The 27,790-nt window shown below is 37.9% G+C and overlaps 1 protein-coding gene across 2 annotated transcripts in view; it reads left to right on the forward strand.

Annotated features, from left to right (window-relative positions):
* ZNF385D (zinc finger protein 385D) overlaps positions 1-27,790 on the forward strand; it is a gene marked incomplete at its 5' end in the record, with an annotated part of 942,221 nt that overhangs the window by 681,714 nt on the left and 232,717 nt on the right. For both annotated transcript variants that reach the window (XM_079704335.1, XM_079704336.1), the window contains one exon: positions 18,913-19,055. In XM_079704335.1, the coding sequence (XP_079560461.1) occupies positions 18,913-19,055 (143 nt within the window). The remainder of the gene's footprint in view (positions 1-18,912; positions 19,056-27,790) is intronic.

Raw genomic sequence — 27,790 nt, forward strand, 5'->3', positions numbered from 1 at the left:
CTACAGTTCCATTAGTGACTGATTTTACATCTTTTCCAAGGACCAAATGTTTCAGAATTAAAAGAAAATATAAATTTAGGTTTGTTTTATGCAAAACCTGCCAGAAGAAACAATCACATTGAGGCCTAGACTAAACAGAGCACATGTTAGCTCCACAGGGGATATTCTTGAGGAAATTGAAATCAGAATTTCTTTTTGCTGTTATAGAGTTTGTAAGAATGTTCACCAAAGTGATGGAAACCAGAACTCACAGTTCCTAAATCTCAGAAGTTAATGGATGCTACAAATGGGATGTGCTAAGTATAGGCCTCTTAAGATAGCAAAAATGTGATCTTCCTTGTTCTTAATAGATTTTATTTAATTTGATGATAGTAATGGTGACATAGTCTTTCCTTCTATGGTTATTTCTCAGTGTCACCCAGTGCTAACTCCAGGGGTGTTTCCTAGAAATTTTGTACCAAGGCTATCTGAAAGAAAATTCAATTTAAAGATGAAAAAAAAAGAAAAAGAAATCACAGTGAAACACCGAGTGAAAATATTCACAGTAAGTGAATGCTCTAGGAGATATTACCATTAAGCTCAATAGAATTGATTATGATGAATATAAATTTAGTTTCTACATTGCCCTTCTGGAATATGTAGAGTGAAAGGGAGAACTGAACAAATAACAGGTTCATTCAAATAGAATAAAAATCTGTTACCTTTGGATTAACATATGTGTCCTAGTCTATTTGGGTGCTGTAACAGAATACCATAGACTGGATGGCTTATGATCAACAGACATTTATTTCTCACAGTTCTGGAGACTGTGAAGTCCAAGATCAAGGTGCCAGCAGATTTGGTATCTGGTGAGAGCCTGCTTCCTGGTTCATAGGTGACCACCTCACATAATGGAAAGGGCAAGGGATCATTCTGGGGCCTCTTTAATAGGGCACTAGGTCCATTCTTGAAGACTCCACCCTCATGACTTAATCACCCCCAAAAGCCCCGCCTCCGAATACCGTCACATTGGGGGTTATAAGTTTCAACATATTAATGTGGGTGGGGAGGACACAAACATTCAGTCTATAATATTATGGTATCTGGTAGACTCAACATGTGCATAATATGCATTATACTGGATTATAAACCTCAATAAAGGCAAGAAACATGAAATTGTTCCTTAAATAATCTAGTGCCTTACAAATGAATGAATCTTAGATAATTGATTTGATTGGCTTTGGCCTAGTTTAAATGAAACCAGTTTTTATTTATGGAATTAGTTTTTTCTCTACCACAGGCCATCCAAAAAAATATGGCCATCTCTGAATAAAATGTAAATATAAGAGCGTTGACTTTGGAGGTAGAATGTTGGGCTACAAATCCTGTCTCTACAACTTATTGTGTGACCTTGAACAATTATCTTAACTTCACTATGGCTCCATTTCCTTAAGGCTATGAGAGCACAAAGGAGATATACTCCATGGATTACCCAGCACACAGGAGCTGAAATGTTACTGCTTTTATACCTGTGGACAAAGGGGAGTTGTCTACAAGATAGAATAAATTCATACCTAAAAGTGAAAGATGTTTAAGAAATTTATATAGTGCCAAGAAAAAATGTTAATAAAATTCTAATCTAGAAAGATTAGAATTTTGATTGAACCATTTATTTATTATTTTAAAGAAAAAAATCAATCATGGAAGCTTCATTGGCTTAAAAATCTATGACAAAATATTCCTCACCTTTTAGCAATGCACTTCAATAAACTCTCTGATTGTCCCCTTTTCTAGTTCTTCAGGGAAGTTACTGGGTTTTGAAATGGATAAGATTGTTAGTTTGGGCACAACAGAAGAAAGGGTACAATATGTCAGCAGGCTGTGATTTAATTTCACTGAATCATCTGTTTGCTCATCTGCCTATATATCCATCCATCCATTCCAGGAAAAAGACAAACAAATCACCATGTAGGTACTAGGAACCCTCTAATGCATAGAAGTAAAGGAGGATTACACTAGACATTCTCCTCAAGACCCCACATCCTCATGTTGGGAGGCAGACCCAGAGCAAGTAAATGCAGTGATACATGTGCAGACAGAGGAGCGCAGGGTAGAGTGCCAAGAGAGTGCTCTTTCTACCCAGATATCTATAAGATACCCTGCAGAGGAAGTCATCCTTGAACTGTGTCCTGAACCAGGACTATGAGTCGTTATTGGCTATACTTTGATGTAGGTTTAGAGAATATGTGGAGTGGGATGTAACCGAGATAGATACAAATTACAATGCTTAATATGCTGCCATGGCTTCATATTTTCTAGGCTTAATTGCTAGTGGAAACTTGCCTTTCTAAAAGTGAGTTACACTAAATATTCTAGATTGAATCAATACCTTTCCATACTTTGAAAACATATTTACCCACATTTATAGGGTCCTACTTCACTTTCCCTTCCCAGCCAAGTTGTTCAAAATAATTTTCCCCACTAGACTCCATTCTGAACCCCTCTTCCATCCCTGACCCTCCTAAAAAGTGACTTCACTTTTTTTTTTTTTTGGACACAGGTATTTTTATTTTTGTTGTGTAAATACCTAAGGGATTGCAGGGTCATATAGTAACTGAATATTTAACTTTATAAGAAATTGCCAAATTTTTCCAAAGTGCTGTATTATTTTGCATTTCTACCACCAAATATGAAATTTCCAGTTGTTCAGCATCCTTGCCAACACTTGGTATTATTTTTCTTTTTAATTTTAGCTGTCCTAGTAGGTGATAATAATATCTTGTGGTTTTAACTTGTATTTCCCCAATGATGTTGAGCATGTTTTCATTCACATATTTGCCACTTTGATTTCTTTGTTTGTGAAATGTCTGTTCAAAATTTTTGCCTATTTTTAATTGAGTTAATATCTCAGTATTGAGCTATAAGAATTCTTTATATATTCCAAATACAAGCTTTTTGTTAGATATATGTTTTGCATTATTTATTTTTCTTGTCAATAGCTTGACCTTTTTTTTTTTTTTTAATGCTGTCTTTCAGAGAGTAGGAAGCTTTAATTCTGATATACATTCAGCCCTCTCTATTTACAGGTTTTTTGTCTGCAGATTCAACCAACTGCAGGTGGAAAATATTGAAAAAAAGTTCTGGGAAGTTCCAAAAAGCAAAATTTGAATTTGCTGGGCACAGGAGACTATTTACATAACATTTACATTGTATTAGGTATTATAAGTAATCTAGAGATGATTTACAGTATATGGGAGGATGTGTGTACGTTATATGCAAATACTGTGCTATTTTATACAAGGGAACTGAGCATTCTCAGATTTTGGTATCCAGGAGTCCTGGAAGCAATCCCCTGCAAGAAAGTGACTTCTTTTTGATGTTACCCACTAAATAACTCATAAAGGTCACCAAAACTCTCGACATTAAATCTCACAGAAGTTGCCATCTTACTTGCTCCCTCCGTGGGCAACCTTAGACAGTGCTGACCTCTTCTTCCTCTTATAAACAACCTCTCCCTCTTGTCTCTGGGAAATCATTCTCCCCACCTCCGTCTTGTTCTTTTTCAGTCCTTCTCAGTCTTCCTCACTGGGCTAACGAGCCTCCAGATTCAGGCTTAGGCCCTGGGTTCTTTGTTCCACACTTTTCTGAGGAAATCTTTTTCATGTCCATGATTTGAGTTCCTACCTGATGACTCTCCACTCTTTCCTCAGAATGAAGTCTGCCCAGAGCTGTCTTCTAAGTGCTGTACCACTTACCCAATGGCTATATTCCCACTTACACCTCAACCTCAGGATGTCAAAAACTTAGCTTGTCTTCTTCGCTTAGACTTGCTCTTCCTCAGCTGTTCTCTCCCTCAGCTGACATCCTCACCCTCTACATCTTAAGGACACTTTAGGGAGATAAACGAAGGTGTTACCTAAGTTGTGTGATGCTTACCTAACTCACCCTGATGGTACTGGGAAAACCACACTAAACCATTTAAGTTCAGAAGATGTTTCATTAACACCCTGGGTCACATTGAAGGTCTACACAGATTGGCGAGTGCTTGGAGAGGAAGCAAAGAATATATCACAGTAATATCATGTGGAAAAAACATGGGGAAAGAAAGATATTGATCAGGCTTTAGAGGAACAGTGTGCTGGCATAGAGAAATTCATGTGGGCAAGTCTCAACTGAAAGGCAGAGATCATGGAAAAAACAAGACCATATCACAAGATGATAGCATCTTTTTTTTCTCTTTTAATAGTGAGATGACTAATGCTTTGATATTATGAACAGAATTACCCCTCAGGGTAATTCAAATGTAGCTAAGCAGGTTTAACTGCCTACATTAGTTGGCTTTGAACACTTGGTTTTTTAGTGAGACTAGATTGTGACACATTTCGGTGAAATAAAAGCTTTGTGGTAGTACTCTCAACAATTATCAGACATTAATAAACATCCATTTGCCCCAGGTCTGACCCTTTTTCCATCTTTGGTTTGAAGATATGGTATCATTTTTTTTTTTTTTTTTTTTTTTTTTGTGGTACACGGACCTCTCACGGTTGTGGCCTCTCCCATTGTGGAGCACAGGCTCTGGACGCACAGGCTCAGCGGCCATGGCTCACGGGCCCAGCCGCTCCGTGGCATGTGGGATCTTCCCGGACCAGAGCACAAACCCATGTCCCCTGCATCGGCAGGCGGACTCTCAACCACTGCGCCACCAGGGAAGCCCTGGTATCATTTTTTATCCAAAGCACTCCTTACTCATTAATACTGATTTCAACATTAAATTTTTTACATTAGGTTGCCCTTTGAGGATTATCATCATTGATCACATGTGAAGATTCATTGACTGGCCATTGTCTTCTCAAGGAACAGAGAATTCCTTGAGAAGGAATTAATTCTTTCTGGCACAATCCCAGCAAGGTCTGCCTTCTGACAGTGGCCATGTTTGGCTCTGGGAAAGCTCTCCTCCTCAACCTCAAAAGGAGATGGACCCAGGAGAAAGCAGGACTTTTCTTCTATCGGCAGTGCATTCTGGAACAGACTGTATCAGGCACCTTATCTGCAAATTACTCCTCACTGGAGATTGTTGGTTTTGCATTGAAACCTCAAAGTCTAATAGAACGTTCTATAGTGATGGAATTTTTTTTTTTTAACGGCAGTATACAGCAAAGTAGGCTTTGTCCACACATGGCTGTCAAGCACTTGAAATGTCGTTGGTGTGACTGAGAAACTGAATGTTTAATTTTACTTAATTCTGATTTAAAATAACCACACATGGCTAAAGACTACCACATGGGACAGCTCAGCACCAGAGCACTGTTTTTTATTAGTTACAAGTGATTTTGTGGAATGAAATCTTGGGAAATTCCTCTTGAGGAAAATTTTACATTTTTACGCTCACTGGTGCGGACATGAGAGGAAGTTTCCAGGCAAAATCTTTTGATCGCCTGTGAGGAGGTCCTTATCCTGACTTATGCAGTGTTTGACAGAGGGGCTGAAGTGCAGAGGGATATATAGGATTAAATGTCTAAAACTCCTTATTCTGGTACTCTCGACAGAATCTTCATAGTGTCTCCCAGGCACCAGAAATTGTCATGAAAGTTGGCTAAATAAGTGAAAGATTCCACTTTTCTTCTAGTGAAGACTTCACTCAGGATATTGGCAACTAGATAATAGCAGTATTTTGATTTTGGTCCCAGTATTCAATAACTAACAGAGAAAACATTAGTTAGTCCTTTTTTTTTTAGCTTCCTTCCAAAATGAGCTTTCAAGTGATTTACTGCATTATTTGTTTATTGTTTGTTTGTTTGTTTATTTTTTTCATATTCCTTTCCATTATGGTTTATCACAGGATATTGAATATAGTTCCCTGTGCTATAAAACAGGACCTTGTTGTTTATCCATTCTATATATAAGAGTTTGCATCCCAAACTCCCACTCCATCCCTCCCTTCCCCCCCTCCCATTTGTCAACTGCAAGTCTGTTCTCTATGTCTGTGAGTCTGTTTCTGTTTTGTACATATGTTAATTTGTGTCATATTTTAGATTCCACATATAGGTGATATCATATGGTATTTGTCTTTCTCTTGCTTACTTCACTTAGTATGATAATCTCTAGGTCCATCTATGTAACTGCAAATGGAGAGGATTATTTCATCCTTTTTTTAAGGCTGAGTAATATTCCATTGGATTTACTGGAATATTTAAATACTACAACTTAAAATGAATAAATAAAGAACTTACACAAGGGAAAATGGATCCCTCACATGGGCTTTCTTTCATGGGTAAAGTATGAGTCAGACACTTGACTTGGCAAACGTTTCTGTGTTACTGTTTCCAGATCGGTGTTCCAGTTGCCCTGACTCACTCCCATTCTCACCTCATTCTTCTATGTGGTCAAGGACAGGATGGATGAGGCAGCAGTCACCACCCTGTGTGACTTAGTGCTGCCAACTGCCCCTGTGGACCAGACCCTGCTTTAATATTTGAATTGACCTGCCAAGTGCTGGTCACTTCAGGCCAATGAGGACCTTCAGCTCAGGTAGAAGGTCCTGGATCAATTTTCCAAACCTTAGTAAGTGAATCAACAATCTAAAACAGAGGAAAAATGAAAGCAATAAAAGAAAAATTATGACCAAGTCACAGTAAATTCAAATTTTATCTCAAAATTTGTTTCTAGTTGTATCTTTCAGTTGGGAACAACATTTAAACAAAGATAGGAACTGAATGGGAGTTTGGATCACTTGAGGTTGAAGGATACAGGATAAACATACAGTTATCCTAGCTAAGGAATAAAAAATAATCTCAACAACAAACTGCCCATTGTAATCCCTAACTTTGAGTTTTTTAGAGGCAGCTGCACAAGGGAATACAACAAATACCTGTTTGCTTTTCTTATTTGGCAAGTAGATGTTAAAGAATGTAAACCAGAGGACTTTTCAAACATTTGATGATATTCGTGTCTTTCTGGATGCATTCTCAAATATAGGGCAGAACCAGCATCTTCCCATGCAGATAAATATTGGTAATAAATACTGAATATTCCTTTATCTTCTCCTGTACAAGGAATGTGTCTATTCCTTTTACTTTTCTTTTTTTTTCATTTTTTTTTTTTTTTTTGAGCATTGATAAAGTTTTCTCACAAGATTTCCGATTTAGTGCATTCCATTCTGGCTCCAAGGGAGTTGGCTTGCCTTGTATGACAAAACTGACTTCTTAGAGTGTTCTTTCTTGTTGTCAGTTTGTTTGTTTTTGTTGATTTAATTTAAATGCTATTTGCATCAGTGTGTTGAAACTTGTTAAGCTTACTCAGGTTTACATCGAATGTCATTTTTTTACCTGTGTAATTTTAGGTGAGATGTAATTTAGGTAATAGCGTTGGCTTTTGAGTTTGTAAATTGAGTAATATAATAGATACCTGACAGAATTTTTGTGCATTTTAAAGGAATTAAGGGTAAAACAGGGCCTAGTTCATACCAATTACTCAATAGATTTATAAAATTTATCTTTTTTCTCAACATTTGCTCCCATCCACCCTGGATGGACAATTTCACCAACAGCATCCCATGGCCATTGTTTTGTTTGTGTCAAATCAAGTTTTGCCTTTATGCCCCAAATCCATCATTTCTTTTCTATTTCTTATTTATACTATCAGATCTAATTCTTTTATGTCCGCTATCACATAGACTCCAGAAATCCTATCGTGCCCCTCCCTCCCCAAGTGCACATGGCAAATTCTAACCGAAATAGTTGGGATTGGATGTGAATAATGTTCCACGTCTATCAAATTAGTTGCTTTGCAAGTAACTACTTAGGACTTGATGTTACATAAAATGTTCTTCATGTTCTCCTAATAGGTATGAATATTCTGAGCAGTTTAACAGTTTAACTATGGCTCACTGTTGATACTATGGAAACATATGTGTGTATTTCAGTATAGATAAGTAAATATAGACATATATATAATTAAATTGATGGTGAAAAAAAAGATATGATAGAAATTATTTCTCCCATCAGAAAATCAGAGATTTCTTCTGCTTTCTATAAATGTGTGTGTGTGTGTATATATATATATATATATATAATATGTAATGATAACATATTTTAACAATAAATATGTATCATATATATTGTATATATGTATATTGTTTTTCAATGATTCACAGTTCTAAAGCATACAGTGTCATGAATATTGAAAAGCAGCAACCCTTGATCATTTTGAATGTTGGTTTTGTCATTTGGGGAAATGAATGATTAAGTAGTTGGTTAAGCTGTCAGACAGGACATCTGCGACTGTTTGATGAAACCTGAATGGATCAAGTGCAGAAGTTCAAGGTTAAAATGTTGTATTATGGAAAGAATACTACTCCACTCTCAAGGAATATTTCAAAATATTGATTTACCAAGTAACCTCTTATTGTGAATTCTCTCCTTCTGCAAGGGTCAAAATAAAAGTGAAGAATAGGCAAGTGCTTTTAAACTTATCTTAATTGACCTCTTTCAGGGAGCCCGGATTTGTGTCTGGAGCAACCTGAACAGCTCCTCTGGAATTTACTGAATTCATTAAAACAAACAAACAAAAAAAAACACTCCTCAGTTAGCATCAACTGGCCAGACACTCTGCTAGGCACTTTATATACATTATCTCTAATACAGTAGCTTCAACTGACAATCACTGGTTTAGAATTCCTAGTTATCTGTATAAATTATTAAAACAAACATTTCCAAATTTACATTTTAATTAGATTTGCATTTCAAAAATGCAAACTTCTGAAGTGAATGTGTCTTATTTTCTCAGATAGTATTAACAAATATTTATAAACAAATAGGTTATTCTGGTATTTTTTTTCAAATTCACAAATTCACGCTTTTATGAATACACAGCTGTCTTGTGAAGAAACCAAAGTAACATTTAATATCTTTGCTCTATATTTCAATTCAAAATTCTAAATATGAATATAAACTAACAAAACCAAACTTCAAAAAGGGACAGAGAGGAGTTTTATGAGTTTAGATCACTTACTTCATCGCATTTACCTTATTTCCCTTCATTATTCAATACCTTACTTGATATAGTTATAATAACTAATCTCTACTTAATGACTGGTTTTTTTTAGTTTAACTTTAATGGCCTATAAGAAATTTGGTATAGAGAGATATTAACTGCTCTGAAATCTGAATAATTTATTAAGGTTTAATTTTTAAAACCTGTGTAAATTAAAACTTCATACGGTTTGAAATACATAGTACTAGATGTAGGCAGAGTTTCACATACAAAGGACATGAATTTGTATTTTTTTCTGTTATTACCCTATGGAAGCTTCAAAATGCTTTCCTCAAATTAATAACAGCAATATTTCCAGAAGTGTGACATTCTGATGAGTGAAGCAACATTGTCGGTAAATGGTAACAACAAAACAACTCTTTTTTACCTATAGTCCTGTCTACAAATTCGTTATATATTTTGAAGTTAATTATGTTCAGGATAATTTTAAAATAAAGGAAATAAACAAAAATTGATGTCCTAAATGTAATACATTCTAATAAAAATGAAAGAATGAAATAGCTATTTTCTCAAGGAGCATGTTTTAGTCTGCTTTACAGATGAAACATGTTATGTTTGCCAGTTTTGATTTTACACTATTTGCCAATAGTATTCTTGCTGCTGAGCATATACAGATTGAGACAAGTAAAATATTTCAGAACTTATACTAATTTTAAAAGCAGAAATATTAGTCACAGGTAATTTTTGAGAGAGAGGTTCAATCATGTGCCTCTCTATAGATCTGTAGGCAATTACCTATTTTAGAATAAAGCAATTCAGCATTTCACTCAGACTCATGAATGGTTATACTCTGATGTTATAGGTCAAGTTCTTCCAGCAGTGGATTCTTTCTTGGGGAACATCTCCTGTGAGGAGTGAGAGATACAGTGTTGGGCAAAGGGAAAAGTTGAACTGTGATACAGTCACAACAGAGGCCTCAGTCTATCCTAGATTCTGTGAGGAGCTTTAGAGCTGAAATAGAGCTTCAGAGTATCCCTGACTTGAGGCAAGGGGAAGGAGACACTAATTAAACCCTTGCATGAATCCGTCATTGTATGGGGCTACCAGCCCCTCCACTGGGGAGGAAGTTTGACCTTGGTTGAGGCAGCTCCCTTTGACCTCTTCAGTGCTTGAGGAAGATCTCAAGTGAGAGTCATCCATAGGGGGTCCCCCAGCAGTTGGGGGAGGGTGTGCCTCTGTCCAGAAGGGGGCTGTGGGGAGCACACTGCAGCATCCAGTACACCTGGGTTTGCCTAGCCGGTGGCGAAAGACTATGCGGTTAACATGTTCTCTCTTTTCCAACTATCTTTTACATTTCTCTCTTCAAATAGGTAGGAAAGGATGAACTCAAATAGTATCCCCAGCTTCCCCTCAGCTTTATGACTCTTCTTTGATGTTTTTAATCCCTTAGGTAGGGAACTCCAGTTGTAACTCTGAGAGAGGGCCCTGAACTGTGTATAATGAAATGTAAATGAAATACATATCTCAGAGGAAGAGAGGTAGGAATTAACTTTCCCTAGCAATAGAATCAACATATTTTTTATTCTTTGTTCCTCTCATTGCGGTGGATAAAAAAAAGAAGGTTGAGCTTTTTCAGAACCTCTTTGGATATTCTGAAACACAGGGGACTTATAAATGAAATAATTCCAGAATATGTTCCTGCTAAATTGCATTCTTGTAATTATAAGAATGGAATGTCTCTGTGGAAGCAACATAAACAGCTAAAGAGTTTATCAACTTATTTTTTTCTCTCCATGATATTATGTTAGCCACTAAGCTGATTTCTGAGATTTTAGGGTCAAACAAGGTAATGGATATATATGAATGAATATCTTTTGCAAAACATGACCTGTGACACAGATAATAATTATTTAAAATGATTTATTTAAAGCTCACTATTACTTGTGGACAGGTTAAACCACACCACTGATTTCAACCAAAACTTATTTTACTTCTGAGTTTTCTAAAGAGGCACCAACCAAAGTTTTATTTTGGTTCTTTAACTTTTCATCAAAGGAGCAATTGGAAAAAAAAAAAAAAAAGAGAGAGAGAGAGAGAGAGAGAGAGAGAGAGAGAGAGAGAAATAGGTAGCAATACTAAATTCATGACAGGTCTATAACCAAAGTTTTATGAATGCCCTCGCTAAGAAAGTATACCACCAGGTGGACAACAAAATAAGTTTATGGTGTCCTCTGGTGAATGGAGACTTATTATATTTTGCTTTTATCTCTGTTTTAACATTGGCCATCTATTTCCTGACTCATACTACTTTTTATTTAATTGGTTTGCTGTTTCAAACTGGCTGTTGTTGGCCTCGTAGCTGGTGAAGAACATTTCAACAGGGAAGTAAAAAGTGGGAAAAAATACTGTTTTTGTTAATTTGGCTCCAGATGATTAGCCAATCAGGAGAGCCAGGAGAGCTAATGGTTTTTTGGGTATGGTTAATTAAATCCTGTGCTGTTGGGTTCTGTTTTAGGTATTAAGTCACCCACTTTGTTAGTAGATACTCTGCTCCAATAGCATTGGATTTAGCATTGGAGGATCATTTTTTAAACATTGACCTTTATTCAGGTAACCGATGAAGGGCAAGATGATGATCTGTGTGCAATTGATGAGAACTGATCATGAGATTTGTAAAGATAATTTGTACGGGATCTCACTCTACTTTGTTTTAAAAACAAGATGGCAGGCAAGGAAGTGACACAGACAGGAGTCTTTATTCACTTTTCCTTTTTTTTGTCCTTTTAAAAAATTATTATTATTATTAATTTTATTGGAGTATAATTGCTTCAAAATGTTCTGTTAGTTTCTGATGTGAAACGAAATGAATCAGCTCTATGTATACATATATACCCTCCCTCTTGTACACCTCCCTCCCACCCCCACTCCCACCCCGCCCATCTAGGTCATCACACAGCACTGAGCTGAGCTCCCTGTGCTATATAGCAGGTTCCCACTAGCTATCTACTTTACACATGGTAGTGTATATAAGTCAATCCTAATCTCCCAATGTTCCCACCCTCCCCTTTCCCCCATGTGTCCACATATCTGTTCTCATCAGATATCATATCTGTTCACATCAGAAATGCATCATATCTATGTCTCCGTTTCTATTCCTGCCCTGCAAATAGGTTCATCTGTACCAATTTTCTAGATTCCACATATATGCGTTAATATACTATATTTGTTTCTCTCTTTCTGACTTACTTCACTCTGTGTGACAGACTCTAGGTCCATCCACATCTCTACAAATGAACCAGTTTCATTCCTTTTTAGGGCTGAGTAATATAACATTGTATATATGTACCACATCTTCTTTATCCATTCATCTGTTGATGGACATTTAGGTTGCTTCCATGTCCTGGCTATTGTAAATAGTGCTGCAATGAACACTGAGGTACATGGGTCTTTTTGAATTATGGTTTTCTCCTGGTATATGCCCAGTAGTGGGATTGCTGGCTCATATGGTAGCTCTATTTTTAGTTTTTTAAGGAATGTAAAATGGCTGTATCAATTTACATTCCCACCAACAGTGCAAGAGTGTTCCCTTTTCTCCACACCCTCTGCAACATTTATTTTTTGTAGATTTTTTGATGACGGCCATTCTGACCAGTGTGAGGTGATACCCCATTGTAGTTTTGATTTGAATTTCTCTAATAATTAGTGATGTTGAGCATCTTTTCATGTGCCTCTTGGCCATCTGTTTGTCTTCTTTGGAGAAATGTCTGTTTAGGTCTTTTGCCCATTTTTGGATTGGGTTGTTTGTTTGATATTAAGCTCCATGAGCTGTTTGTATATTTTGGGGCTTAATCCTTTGTCCATTGCTTCCTTTACACATATTTTCTGCCATTCTGAAGGTTGTCTTTTTGTCTTGTTTATGGTTTCCTTTGCTGTGCAAAAGCTTTGAAGTTTCATTAGGTCCCATTTGTTTATTTTTGTTTTTATTTCCATTAAAAAAGATCTTGCTGTGATTTATTTCAAAGAGTGTTCTTCCTATGTTTTCCTCTAAGAGTTTTATAGTGTCTGGTCTTATATTTAGGTCTCTAATCCGTTTTGAGTTTATTTTTGTGTATGGTGTTAGGGAGTGTTCTAATTTCATTCTTTTACATGTAGCTGTCCAGTTTTCCCAGCACCACTTATTGAAGAGACTGTCTTTTCTCCATTGTATATCCTTGCCTCCTTTGTCATAGATCAGGTGACTATAAGTGTGTGGGTTTATCTCTGGGCTTTCTATCCTGTTCCATTGATCTATATTTCTGTTTTTGTGCCAGTACCATCCTGTCTTGATACCTGTAGCTTTGTAGTATAATCTGAAGTGAGGGAGACTCCAGATCCGTTTTCCTTTCTCAAGATTTCTTTGGCTATTCGGGACCTTTTGTGTTTCCATACAAATTGTAAAAATTTTAGTTGTAATTCTGTGAAGGACGCCATTGGTAATTTGATAAGGATTGCATTGAATCTGTAGAATGCCTTGGGTAGTATAGTCATTTTCATAATATTGATTCTTCCAATCCAAGACCATGGTATATTTCTCCATCTGTTTGTGTCATCTTTGAGTTCTTTCATCGGTGTTTTATGGTTTTCTGAGTACAAGTCTTTAGCCTCCTTAGGTAGGTTTATTCCTAGGTGTTTTATTTTTGTGTGTGTGTTGGCAAATGGGATTTTTCCTTAATTTCTCTTTCTGATCTTTTGTTGTTAGTGTATAGGAATGCAACTTTTTCAAATACATTGATTAGGTCTATTAGTTTCTTGGTGGCATTTTTTAGGATTTTCTGTGTATAATATCATGTCATCTGCAAACAGTGACAGATTTACTTCTTCTTTTCCAATTTGTATGCTTTTTGTTCCTTTTTCTTCTCTGATTGCCGTGGTTAGGACTTCCAATACTTTGTTGAATAGTAGTAGTGAGAGTGGACATCCTTGTCTTGTTCCTGATCTTAAAGGAAATGCTTTCAGTTTTTCACCATTGAGAATAATATTGAGAATAATGTTTGCTGTGTGTCTGTCATATATGACCTTTATTATATTGAGGTAGATTCCCTCTATGCCCACTTTCTGGAGAGTTTTTATCATAACTAGGTGTTGAATTTTGTCAAAACTTTTTCTGCATCTATTGAGATGATCATAGGATTTTTATTCTTTAATTTGTTAATATTGGTGTATCACATTGATTGATTTGTGTATATTGAAGAATCCTTGCATTCCTGGGATAAATCCCATGGTACATAATCCTTTTAATGTGCTGTTGGATTCTGTTTGCTAGTATTTTGTTGAGAATTTTTGCATTTATGTTAATCAGTTATATTGGTCTATAATTTTCTCTTTTTTGTGATATCTTTGTCTGGTTTTGGTATCAGGGTGATGGTGGCCTCATAGAATGAGGTTGAGAGTGTTCCTTCCTCTGAAATTTTTTGGAACGGTTTGAGGAGGATAGGTGTTAGCTCTTCTCTAAATGCTTGATAGAATTCACCTGTGAAACCATCTGGTCTTGTACTTTTGTTTATTGGAAAATTTTAAATTGCAGTTTCAATTTCATTACTTGTGATTGTTCTGTTTATATTTTCTAATTCTTCCTGGTTCAGTCTTGGGAAGTTGTACCTTTCCAAGAATTTGTCCATTTCTTCCAGGTTGTCCATTTTATTGACATATAGTTGCTTCTAGTAGTCTCTTATGATCCTTTGTATTTTTGCAGTGTCAATTGTAATTTCTCCTTTTCTCCTTTTTCATTTATAATTTTATTGATTTCAGTCCTCTCCCTTTTTTTCTTGATGATTCTGGTTAAAGGTTTATAAATTTTGTTTATCTTTTCAAAGAACCAACTTTTAGTTTTATTGATCTTTGCTTTTGTTGTCTTCATTTCTATGTCAGTTATTTCTGCTCTGATCTTTATGATTTCTTTCCTAATACTAACTTTCGGGTTTTTTGTTATTGTTGTTGTTCTTCTTTCTCTAGTTCCCTTAGGTGTAAGGTTAGATTGTTTATTTGAGATTTTTCTTATTCTTGATGTGAGATTGAATTGCTATAAACTTCCCTCTTAGTACTGCTTTTGCTGCATCCTGTAGGTTTAGGGTTATTGTGTTTTCATTGTCATTTGTTTCTAGGTTTTAAAAAATTTCTTCTTTGATTTCTTCAGTGATCTCTTGGTTATTTAGCAATGCACTGTTTAGCCTCCATGGGTTTGTGCTTTTTACAGTTTTTTTTTTTTCCTATAATTGATTTCTAATCTCATAGCATTGTGGTCAGAAATGATGCTCGATATGATTTCAATTTTCTTAAATTTTCCAAGGTTTGATTTGCGACCCAAGATGTGATCTATCCTGGAGAATGTTCCATGTGCACTTGAGAAGAAAGTGTTTTCTGCCATTTTCTGGTGGAATGTCTTATAAATATCAGTTAAGTGTGTTTAGTCTGTTGTGTCATTTAAAGCTTGTGTTTCCTTATTTATTTTCTGTTGGGATGGTCTGTCCATTGGTGTAAGTGGAGTGTTAAAGTCCCCCACTATTATTGTGTTACTGTCAATTTCCCCTTTTATGACTTTTAGCATTTGCCTTATATATTGAGGTGCTCCTATGTTGGGTGCATAAATATTTACAATTGTTTTGTCTTCCTCTTGGATTGATCCCTTGACCATTATGTAATGTTGTTCCTAGTCTCTTGTAATTGTCTTTATTTTAAAGTCAATTTTGTCTGATATGAGAATTGCAACTCCAGCTTTCTTTTGATTTCCGTTTGCATGGAATATCTTTTTCCATTCCCTCACCTTCAGCCTGCATGTGTCCCTAGGTCTGAAGTGGGTCTTTTGTGGGCAGCATACATACAGGTCTTGTTTTTATATGCATTCAGCCAGTCTATGTGTTTTGGTTGGAGCATTTAATCCATTTACATGCAAGGCAATTATCAATGTGTATGTTCCTATTACATTTTCTTAATTGTTTTGGGTTTGTTTCTGTGGGTCTTCTTCTTCTCTTGTATTTCCCACCTAGAAAAGTTCCCTTAGCATTTGTTGTAAAGCTGGTTTGGTGGTGCTGAATTCTCTTAGCTTTTGCTTGTCTGTGAAGCTTTTGATTTCTCCTTTGAATCTTAATGAGATCCTGCTGGGTAGAGTAATCTTTGTTGTAGGTTTCCCCTTTAAATATATCCTGCCACTGTCTTCTGGCCTGCAGAGTTTCTGCTGAAAAATCATCTGAAAACCTTATGGGAATTCCTTTGTATATTATTTGTTGCTTTTCCCTTGCTGCTTTTAATATTTTTTCTTTGAATTTAATTTTTGTTAGTTTGAGTAATATGTGTCCTGGTGTGTTTCTACTAAGGTTTATCCTGTATGGGACTCTCTGCACTTCCTGGACTTGGGTGGCTGTTTCCTTTCCCATGTTAGGGAAGTTTCTGACTATAATCTCTTCAAATATTTCCTCAGACACTTTCTCTTTCTCTTATTCTTCTGGCACCCCTATAATTCGAATGTTGGTGCATTTAATGCAGTCCCAGAAGTCACTGAGACTGTCCTCAATTATTTTCATTCTTTTTTCTTTATTCTGCTCCACAGAAGTTATTTCCACTATTTTATCTTCCAGGTCACTTATCCATCCTTCTGCCTCAGTTATTCTGCTATTGATTCCTTCTAGAATATTTTTAATTTCAGTTATTGTGTTGTTCATCACTGTTTGCTTGTTCTTAAATTCTTGTAGGTCCTTGTTAAAAAATTCTCTTATTTTTCCATTCTGTTTCTGAGATTTTGTATCATCCTTACTATCATTACTCTGAAATCTTTTTCAGGTAGGTTGCCTATTTCCTCTTCATTTATTTGGTCTTGTAGGTTTTTACCTTGTTCCTTCATCTGTAATATATTTTTTTGCCATCTCATTTTTTTTTTTTTGATGGGTGGAGCTGTGTTCCTGTCTTGCTGGTTGTTTGGCCTGAGTCTTCCAGCATTGGAGTTTGCAGGCAGTTGGGTAGAGCTGGGTCTTGTTGCTGAGATGAGGACCTCTGGGAGACCTCACTCTGATTAATATTCCCTGGGGTCTGAGGTTCTCTGTTAGTCCAACGGTTTGGACTCAGAGCTCCCACCACAGGAGCCCGGGCCCAACCCCTGGCCTGGGAACCAAGATCATGCAAGCCAGACGGCACAGACAAACTAAAAAAGGAATAGAACCATAACAAAGAATAAAAGTAAAATAAAATTAGAAAAATAAAAAATATATTATAAAAAATAAACATATAAATGAAACAACAACAAGGGAAAAGAGAACCACAATAGCAAACAACAACAACAACAAAAAGGCCGTAAAAGGCCGTGGCTGTGGGAAGTGGAGTTTAGGCGGGGGCAGGGACTAGGCAGGGCGGGGCTTTGGTGGGGTGGGGGTTAAGTGGAGTGGGGCTTAGGTGTGGCGGGGCTTAGGCAAGGGGCAGGGCTTAGGTGGGGGGCAGACCTAGGCTCAGGACCTAAGCAGCCAGAATAGGCCCTGAGGGTGTGGGGGGCAGGGCTTAAGCTCAGCACCACACAGCTGGACGGGGGCTTCGTGTGTGGAGGTTTATTCCAGGACCCGAGTGGGCAGAGGAAATGCTGGTCATGTTCCCTTCTTATCCTCTGATCCCCCGAACATCTCTCCATGTCCCCCTGATCCCCTCATAGTGTGTGGGCCCCTCCCCTCCCCCAGCTGCCCCTCAGATATGTTGGTCCCCTCCTGCCTCTACTTCTCCTCCCCTCTCTCTCCACTCCACATCGAACCCACTCACTGGGGGGTTCCCCCTGTCCCCTTAGGTGTCTGAGGTCCTGCACCAGAACCTGGTAGGTTTCCTAGTTGTCAGGAGATACAAACTTTGCATTCTCCTACTCTGCCATCTTCTCTTTTTTGTCTCCTAGAATTCTTTTCTATGAGAAAGGAATAATTCTAGCGCATTTTGTTTTCCTCATGCTTCTTGGATTCTCACCAGCAGGTTTTTACAGTCCGTTGCTTGCCTCTCAGATTAGAAGAATGCTGGCATATTTTAACAGTTTCCTAGGATTCAAACAGCCTTTAATTAACAGCCAATTGATGCTTTGGAATGTTACCAAAGTATGAGAGACAAAACAGGGAGATGGGCTCCTTTCAGCTTCTGAATTCAGTGCAATCCTAGAACAGGGGGCAGAGGTGGGAGCCCCTTGCAAACAGCCTTTGCCCACTGGTATGCAAAGGAGCTGTCTGTGTTGCCATAATATTCCATTGCCTGCTTATTGGTGACCTCCTAAATTCCACCTACTTATGACTGGGAAGGAAGGGGGCAGCTAGTCTTGAATGTTTAAAGCCACAGGGGTGCTAAATAGCTCAGGGATCACATGATATGTAGCTGGATTTGCTGGTTTTAACCCTCCAGTTGCCAGGGAAGTAAGGTACAGCTTCCTGCATTTACGTTAAGTTTCTTTTCTGTGCCAGGTTCATGTCATCTTGCTGCCAGAGTTTTGGATGCGGTGGAAAAGAGCAGTTCTGTAAAAGAATCCCTCAGACTGCATTTATATTTTGAGCAAGAGTTAGTTTTCAAAGAGGGATGGGGGAGCATTGGAGGGGTTTTCCCTTTGAATCAAGGGATGTTGCTTATAGATTTGTAGCTGACTCAATCCTGGGTTGTAGGCAGGAAAATAAGGATGGATTGGAGAGTATGAAATGTTTGAAATGTTAACAATTCCTTACGTAACTAGATAGTTATAATCCAAGAGGGAAAAAGGAGCAGCTCAACTGGTTTTCTCTGCTTAATGGCACATCTGCTCGTTGGCCGATTCCCAGTTGAGGTCAATACACTCCATGTCTTGTTTTTTCCAGTGACCCATAAAGCTGGCCTTTTGGTCTCACAAGAGACCTTGGTGTTTCTCTGTTGTATGTTTAATATGCACCATGTCCCTGATCGCTCCCTTTGTTCTCCTCTGTGCAGGTGGTACATGCCAGAGCCCTGCTCTCCCAGCCCTGGTCCGTCCACCAGCCCCTCCTTTGCAACCATCGCTGGATATTAAACCGTTTCTTCCCTTTCCTCTTGACACTGCGGCCGCAGTCAACCTCTTCCCCAATTTTAATGCGGTAAGTCCCACATCATCTGCATATGCCAGGGTGGTAGGTACTGGAAAACCTTAAGGGCCAGGAGTGAGCTGCTCACTACCTCTCATTTATTCTATACTTTGTTCCATAGCTTACCTGAAAGCACGACAAGGTTAGTTGTCTGCCTGGTTGTGTAAGTTCCCCAGAGCCAGGCTCCTTCAAAGGGAAAATGAAAAGAGATGTAATCTGATTAGGTTGATCATGAATTCATGTCTCCCTTTTAGTGTCTTTTTGGACAACACTAACCATTTTATTAGTTCCTTTTCCATGCCAAGTTCAATTTAATTGAAATTTAATGAATGTGTCAGAGAGCATTCAAATTCAAGTAGATGTCTAAAAACTTAAACATGTGTTTCTTCTCTCTGGGCCTTCTACTTTAATTTTCAAATCTGTTATTTCTTTTCTGATTTAATAAAGAGGACCCTTATAATCACACTAGAGATACATTCCATGTATACAGCACATTTTCTCTCTTAACTTAAAACAATGTAGGGTTCTGGTACCAAGAATTTTCATTTTTTTTTTCTTCCTGCTCAGGCACAGTTTCTCAACTTAAGTCTTTCTTAAATGACCTTGTTCTGGGGGCTTTGTCAGCAGCCTTCTCAACAAAAGTTCAATACTTAACTTACCCCTGTTTTCACTCTTAAGCATGTCTTTATAAGTGGACAGATTCCTCATATTTATCATCATCTTTTTTTGTACAAGCAGTGAGAATATTCCTAGGATGGAAATAGATATAAGGGTTGAAAAGGTTAGAAGCCAGTAAGTGACATTTTTTTCTAATATCATCTGATTCAGCTTTCAGCAGTTGTTATAATGCAGGTCTGAGTTTATTAATGACAGGACATGTCAACACAACCAAGGTGAAGGGGATTAGGACTCCAGGTCTCTGAATGCCCAGTGAGATAAATAAAACAGATTTCTTACTGCAACATCTTACCCCCATGATGGATTAAAAAAAAAAATTCTGCCCACAATTAGATCATTCACCTTCAGGAGACAGAAGTGGGTCTTATTTATTTTAATCATGCTTTGTCATGGGGACTTTGGACCTGCCAAGGAGATGGTATGGTTACATGCTAGCCTTTACCAAAGGACAAGGGAAAATCACAGTGATTTCTTTGATTTTGGGAGCATGAAGAATTTTCTGTAGGAATATTATTTTGAAATTGATGGAACCTAAATAGAGCAGCATAAAGATCATATTTCCAAAGTAGAGGTTTCTGATTCTAGGTATTTCAATAAGAGTAGAGAAAAAAAATGCTCAGAATCAAATTTCCTGATTCTTGAATGACCACAGTAAAGTCCCTGAGTTTCCTCTCTCTGAGCTCTTTGTCTGCTCCACTGTTAAGTGGCTTCTTGGCACCATTTTGCTTCCCGCCACCCAGAGATGATCCATCAGGGTGCTTTACCTGGCCTCTGAGACTACTTGGCACCCTGTCCCTCACGTCTCATATCAGCTTTAGAGAAGCTGAGGTACAATTCCTGGAAGGTTGTAAAAGGCTGGGTTTTAAACTTTTGATTTGCCTTTTGGGAAACATTAAAAGCAAAATGATTAATTTGATTGACAATGAGTATTATTTGTCATAAAACAAAGATGAGTGATATATTGAGCCATAGGACACTGAGCAAATGTCTTAATCCTCTTTGGTACTGTTTCCTCATGTTTAAAATAAAGGGAGTGGACCTGATAATCTCTTCCTTTGGGGTTATCCTATTCAAAATAGTTGAGCTCTTGTGGGCAAAAAGAGCATTGCATTGTGGTCAAGTTGGACTCTGAGCTAGAATGACTGGGTTCAAGTCAGAGCTGCTACTCACCATCATCATGACCTTGGGTGAGTCACGTAATCCTTATGTATCTCAAAATCTTTGTAAAATGGGACGAATAACTTACTTTGTAGTCTGGTGGTCATGATTATGTGGGTTAAATCATTTAGAACAGGGCTCAGCATTAACAATCATTATTTTAATGACAGGTATTATATTCATAAATAGCCTGTAAATCCTTATTTTGAATTTGGAAGTTCATTGACTAACTGATTGCCAAATGTTTACTTGATTCTTTTTCTTCTGTGATAATTTGGACTTGTTATTTGTTCCATTTAAACCAAGAGACCCTCTGTTGCTCCACCTGTTGGTTATTTCCTTCTAGTGCTGGTCAAGCTGCAACCAGTCATGGATTAAGCCATTCTTTGTTTCCAACTGAGTGGAATGGTTGCAAAGCCCCAAATCTGGTAGTTTTGGACTGAGAATTAGAATACAGAGCATCTCTTTAAGTAACAGCCTGAGTTCTTGATTTTGTAGCAGGTGTGATTCTCAATCTACAAATTCAGGGTGTATTAAATATAACATTTTATTGCTGTAAGTTGATTTTATTTCTGGCTCAAAAGCCCATTCCATTCGTCTGTAGGGAAGTGAAATTTAATTGTTTCAGGATGTGCTAAGGCTCTAGAATCTAACAGATTATTCACCCAGCTTTTGGTGGGAGACTTCCTCTGTTCATCAAGTTATGTGTCCACATAGGCAATCATGATATGATGAGCCCCTAGTAAGCATGGCCTTTTAGGCCCAAACTCTTGAATTTGAACACACAAACTGGTGAGGCTTTAGTGATGCCTCCTGCCTAGATGTGCCACACTGCTATTACCTCTTTCCAACCCCCCAATTTTTTTTCATCTGACCTTTTGAAACAAAGTCCATGGTGATCAGAAACTGTTTTCCTGTTATATTTCTTCTCTGAGGATATGAGTATAGAATGGTCTATTTGGGATAAAGTGTGGCAGAATGGTAAAGGAAAGAAATTTCAGTATATACATGTAACAAAATACATACGTGAATATCTGAGATTATTGTCCTTAAATAAGAGTATAAACCATTGTGTTCAGATGTGAGTCAGGAAGAATCATGAAATACCTGTTAAAAAAAACACACACACAGTTATGAGAGAAAGAAAAACAGATGTAGGATATGACCTGGGCTATGGATATATAAAAGCACATTCAATAAAATCATTAGGATCACTTAATATACTTAAAGCCAACTTTTAAGGAATAGCAACAGAAGCCATTCCCTTGACCTAGGGATGTTGTATCTCTGGTTGTTCCAGTAGATTTCAGACAAGAGAAATTTACCTTTAATTCCTCATATATCCCTACTCTATCCTTCAATCTCTTCACTGATGTTTCAGTGCTTAGGACCATTCTTATCTCAATGATCCCATTCTGCGTGTACATTTCTTGAAAGGAACCAATCCTGGAAATAGGAAAATGGTATTTAGTAATGAAATATTTCTTTTCTAAGTAGTATGAGCTTGGTCCATTCAGTCAACTGCTAGTTATCAAGCACCTTCTATGTGTTGGAATAGTGATAACAAAATTTATGTTTTGACCTCTGCCATGAAATAATTTAGTTTATAAAGGAGAAACTGACAAATAAATAAATATTTATAAATATGGGTGCTTTTATAGAGAATGATGTCTAGGATAGAATGGCTGCTCAAGGACAAGAGTGAAAGGCCATCCTTATGTTTGTCTTAGTGAGGGATTGATGAGAAAAATAGAAACTATTCTAGGCATGCTAACAGGAAGGGGATTAATAGAAGGATTTAGATGCTTAAAAAAACATTTGGAGGTGTTGGGTAAACAAAGGTCAGGGAAGGCTGTTGCTGGCTCTTGGTTTTTCTACTTGTTTTCATGGAGTCGGGAAGTTGCAGAAATACAGGATGCCCAGTAATCCCAGTTACTTTCATCCAAATCCCATGATTTTGGATTTTTTTAAAAAAAGATAACAATAGATTATAATCCATTGAATAAAATATGAATCCATGATTCCACACAAATATAATTAAACAGAGAGAAGGTAAAGCTTTTACTTCCAGTAGAATGCCTGTGAATAAATGTAGGAAGAAAAATGAAAATAAAAAATTGGCATTTGGCAAACATTATAGTTATTCAGCCAAGGGACATATAGGGAAAATGATATTTAAACAGTCTCCAGATATTTCCACACAAATACTTACTAATTAAAAAGAAAAAAAGGAACTTTACAGTGGAGAAACCTAGCAGGCACCATCTTACTCAAATGATCAGGGTTATCATCTGTAATTCAGCAAATAAAGATCATGTGCCACCCAGTAGGACACGATAAGACAACTTCACTAGTGTGATATCTGAAAGATATGTATCTCGAGTATTTAGTGGGCTCTTACGCTGGAAATTGCTGGCTGAGATCTGTGGGAATGTACACCTCAGGCTTCCTGTCCGTAGGATGTAAGGGGGAGCACACAAGAGTGGAAGCAGTGCTGAGTTGCCAACAGAAGACTTGATATGATGGCAGAATGGAAAGGACTATTTAGAATGAGAAAAGCTAAAAGTTTCTGCAATCTTGGGCAAGAAGCTAAGTCCATTGGAGCCCCAGTGTCCTGTTCTGTAAAAGGATAGTGGCTAACTATCTCTTAGGTTTGTTATCAGAGAGATAGCTGAGTTTTAAAATGCTGGAAATGGAAGAAGAGAATGGGCTTGGGTAAGACCTTGGGATAATGTTTAGATTGGAGCTAACCTGTAAAAAATGGCTATACTCCCTGACAATTTTCTCCAAAGGTCTCTGAACTGCCTTTTTGTTTTTCATGTCTCTAACATATTTTCTTCATATTCTGCTCAGTAGTCATGACAATAATGAACATTGAGAATGTCATTGAAAAGTACAAGTTTTGGAGGATATGTTGATGGGAGCTGACAGTGAACCTGACTCTGTGCTCCCCTCCCATGACTATATTTCTTGTTGGCATAAAGATTAAATGAGTAAGCTCAACCTAGTGCACCTGCACGAGCCAGATACTCAGCAAATATTGAATCTTGTCTCTTCCAGAAGATTCACAAGGAAGTGTAAGGAGGCCATTCAGAGTGCAAAGAGGCAGAAAGGTGTGCAAATATAGGAGATGACTATTTTGCTTTTCAGTTTGCCCTGGCTAATATTCTTTAACAGTAAAACAAACAAACAAACAAAAAGTAAATTAGCCTAGAAATTTTGACTCTGTGCTGTTCCTCTGTGTAATATGACTTCATTGCCAGAGAGAGAGCAAATGGGGAGGAAGAAAGGGGAAAAAGAAAGAGGCTGAGAGAGAGAGAGATCAAATCCTAGCATCTGACTCCAGTTCTTATTTTTCAAAAACACTGACCCTACAAGCAACCAGCCATATAAACTTGAATGTGGCATTAGATTGGGTTCAGAAGTTTTATCAGTTGGTGGGGGGATCAGGAAAGTGAACTTGATGTGTCTTATAGGAGTGCTTCTCATAATTAGGATGCATGTGAAGAATCAAGGGAATCGTGTTAAAATGCAAATTCTGATTTAGTAGTTCAGTGATAGGGCCTGAGATTTTTAACATATGTGGGTAGAGGGAGGGAAAGCCAGGAGAATGACTACATACACTGGACACTTCTTAAACACTTCTGCAGAGTATCTCTTCATTCACTCAACAAATATTTATTGAGGGCCTACTATGTGCTGGGCCCTTAGGTTTCAATGGCAAAACTAACAGGCCAAGTGTCTGCCACTGTGGAACTTGCTTTTTGGTGTATGTGTGGTGGGGCGTTGGGGACATTTGAAGTTATTGGTAGCTGCAGCTCTACCCCAAGCATGATTCTTCTACAGTGTGCTTTAGCTCCCAGAAATACAAGGAGCCTTCCTTATGGGGTGACATTGTTCAGGACTTTGGTCATAGGTGCCACTTATTGAATGCTTAGTATGGACCATGTACCTGAAATCACTAATTGTATCCCAACTGGTTAAAAGCAAAATTTTGCTGTGAAGTTTGTAAGCTTTTATGTGTGTCACAATCTCCAAATTGTTGGTGAGAAAAATACAGAAATGAGTTTTTCATTCATTTATTCGTTCAATGCTTTCTTCATTTTACAGACTTTTGAGACCACTGGAAAAATTCTATAGATTGAAAACTGTGCCTCCTAAAAATAGCTCCATCAAAAGTGTCTGTTGTAAGGAGAGTACTAATAAGTATAACAGAGAGGATGAGGAGGGAGAAGAGGTAATTCATCTCTTAATCACTGATTCACTCTCTGGGCATTTGTTAGGCACCAGCTATCTGTCTGACACTCTAGTAGACCTGGAAATACAAGAACAAGGTTGAAAAGAAGAAGAAGGAAGAGGAGCAGGGAAGGAGGAAGAGGAAGAACAGGAGTGGGAGGAATCGTTTTTGTAACTATGGCATCAACCCAGTGGATTCATCACTCTTTAAAATACTCTTCTATCAGCAGGTGGTAAAGCAGCTAGATATAAAAACACTACATTAGGGTTTCCCTGGTGGCGCAGTGGTTGAGACTCCACCTGCTGATGCAGGGGACGTGGGTTCGTGCCCCGGTCCAGGAAGATCCTACATGTCACGGAGCGGCTGGGCCCGTGAGCCATGGCCACTGAGCCTGCGCGTCCGGAGCCTGTGCTCTGCAATGGGAGAGGCCACAGCAGTGAGAGGCCCACATCAAAACAAAAAAAGAAAAACACTACTTTAGGCAACAAGGTCTATGCAAGCATTAGACAATAAGTTCTATGCAAGCATTAGACAATAAGGTCTATGCAAGCATGTGGTGAAATAGTTAAAACTTTCTATAAGGAACTCAGTAATTAAATCCTTAAATAAAGTCCTTTGTAAATAAGTGCTACCTGAGGCCAAAGGAAGGAGTGGTGACTTGGAGATGACCAAGGAAAGCTATATGGTAAAAGTTAAGGTTTAATTTGGGATCTGTAATCGGTTCCATATTTATATCTTTCATTAAGTTATAGAGCCTGGGATATCACAAAGACTCAATACACATGTCTTTTTTTTTTTTTTTTTAATTGAAATGTAGTTGGTTTACAATGTTGTGTTATTTTCTGGTGTACAGCAAAATGACCCATATATATATATATTCTTTTTCATATTCATTTCCATTATGGCTTATTACAGGATACTGAATATAGTTCCCTGTGCTATACAGTAGGATCTTGTTGTTTATCTATTTTATACATAGTAGTGTGTATCTGCTAATCCCAAACTCCTAATTTATCTCTCCTCCACCCCCTTTCCCCCTTGGTAACCATAAGTTTGTTTTCTATGTCTGTCAACACACATTTCTTGAATGAATGAGTGGAGGGTAGATGGATGCATGATAGAAAGATAGAAAGACAGATGATAGACAGATGATAGATAGGAAAAATTCATGACAGATAACTAATAGAGGAGAAATAGTCATTACAGTTGTATCATATGAAACATTATTGGAGGAAATGTCTCAATGAAAATTTTAAAAATCTAAGTACTCACCACTTCATACATTAGATTATTTCTATTTAACCAAAGTTATTAATTTATTCAATTATTAGGAAATATAAGGAAACATAGCATCAAGCCATCCCCTTAATATGCATTTATAATTTTATGTTGGCTCATATATTTATTTACTCCCATTATATAAAAGGACAGTGATGTAAAAATCCCAGTGATTGCCTATAGAATGTATTCTAAAATCAGACCTTTGTATTTTTCATTAACTATTTCATGTGAGTCCAGAACGGCTGTCACCATAAAAACATTGGTGAGGCACTTTAGGACTCTAAAAGGACAAATTTAAGTATGCTTAACATACAGAGAGTATTCTACAGGTTAAACATGGATTTATAATATTAGAGGTGAATGACAAAAATACAGAACTCAAAAGAGAAAATTTCAAATTCAACTTTTTGTTATCTTCGGATATATAGTCTTTAGGATCTTTATTTCCTCCATCTTTATAATGGAAAGACTACCATATTTACTGGCACATTTTGCCTCCTGTTTTTTAAAAAATTATTCTTGACTTCTGCTCGCCCCTGTGGCTCTGTACTTTGTTACCTGCTCCAGCCATGGGGATGCCTCCTCTCCCTCAGCCAGGATTAGAGTTAACAGAAACAGTGTTAATTACATCTCCATTTGGTTCAGAGAGATGTCAATTAAATTAGTTTACACGGAGAAGTTGAGGAAGATGGCAGAAAAGACACGGAGATCACCTTCCTCCCGACAAATACATCAGAAATACATCTACACATGGAACTACTCCTATAGAACACCCACTGAACGCTGGCAGAAGACCTCAGACCTCCCAAAAGGAAAGAAAATCCCCCACGTACCTGGGTAGGGCAAAAGAAAAAAGAATAAACAGAGACAAAAGGATAGGGACGGGGCCTGCACCAGTGGGAGGGAGCCGGGAAGGAGGAATGCTTTCTACACACTAGGAAGCCCCTTCGTGGGTGGAGACTGTGGGTGGCGGAGGGGGAAAGCTTCGGAGCCACGAAGGAGAGCGCAGCTACAGGGGTGCGGAGGGCAAAGCGGAGATATTACTGCACAGAGGATCGGTGCCAACCAGCACTCACCAGCCTGAGAGGCTTGTCCGCCGGGGCGGGCGGGGCTGGGAGCTGAGGAGCACAGGGAGAGGACTGGGGTTGGAGGCGTGAACACAGCCTGAAGGGCGTGAACACAGCCTGAAGGGGTTAGTGCACCACAGCTGGCCGGGAGGGAGTCCGGGAAAAAGTCTGGACCTGCCAAAGAGGCAAGAGACTTTTTCTTCCCTCTTTGTTTCCTGGTGCCAGAGGAGAGGGGATTAAGAGCGCCACTTAAAGGAGCTCCAGAGACGGGCGCGAGTGGTGGCTAACAGTGCGGGCCCCAGGGACGGTCATGGGACACTAAGGTT

The sequence above is a fragment of the Hyperoodon ampullatus genome, assembly GCF_949752795.1.
Source record: "Hyperoodon ampullatus genome assembly, chromosome: 5".
In the NCBI taxonomy this organism is placed as follows: Eukaryota; Metazoa; Chordata; class Mammalia; order Artiodactyla; family Ziphiidae; genus Hyperoodon; species Hyperoodon ampullatus.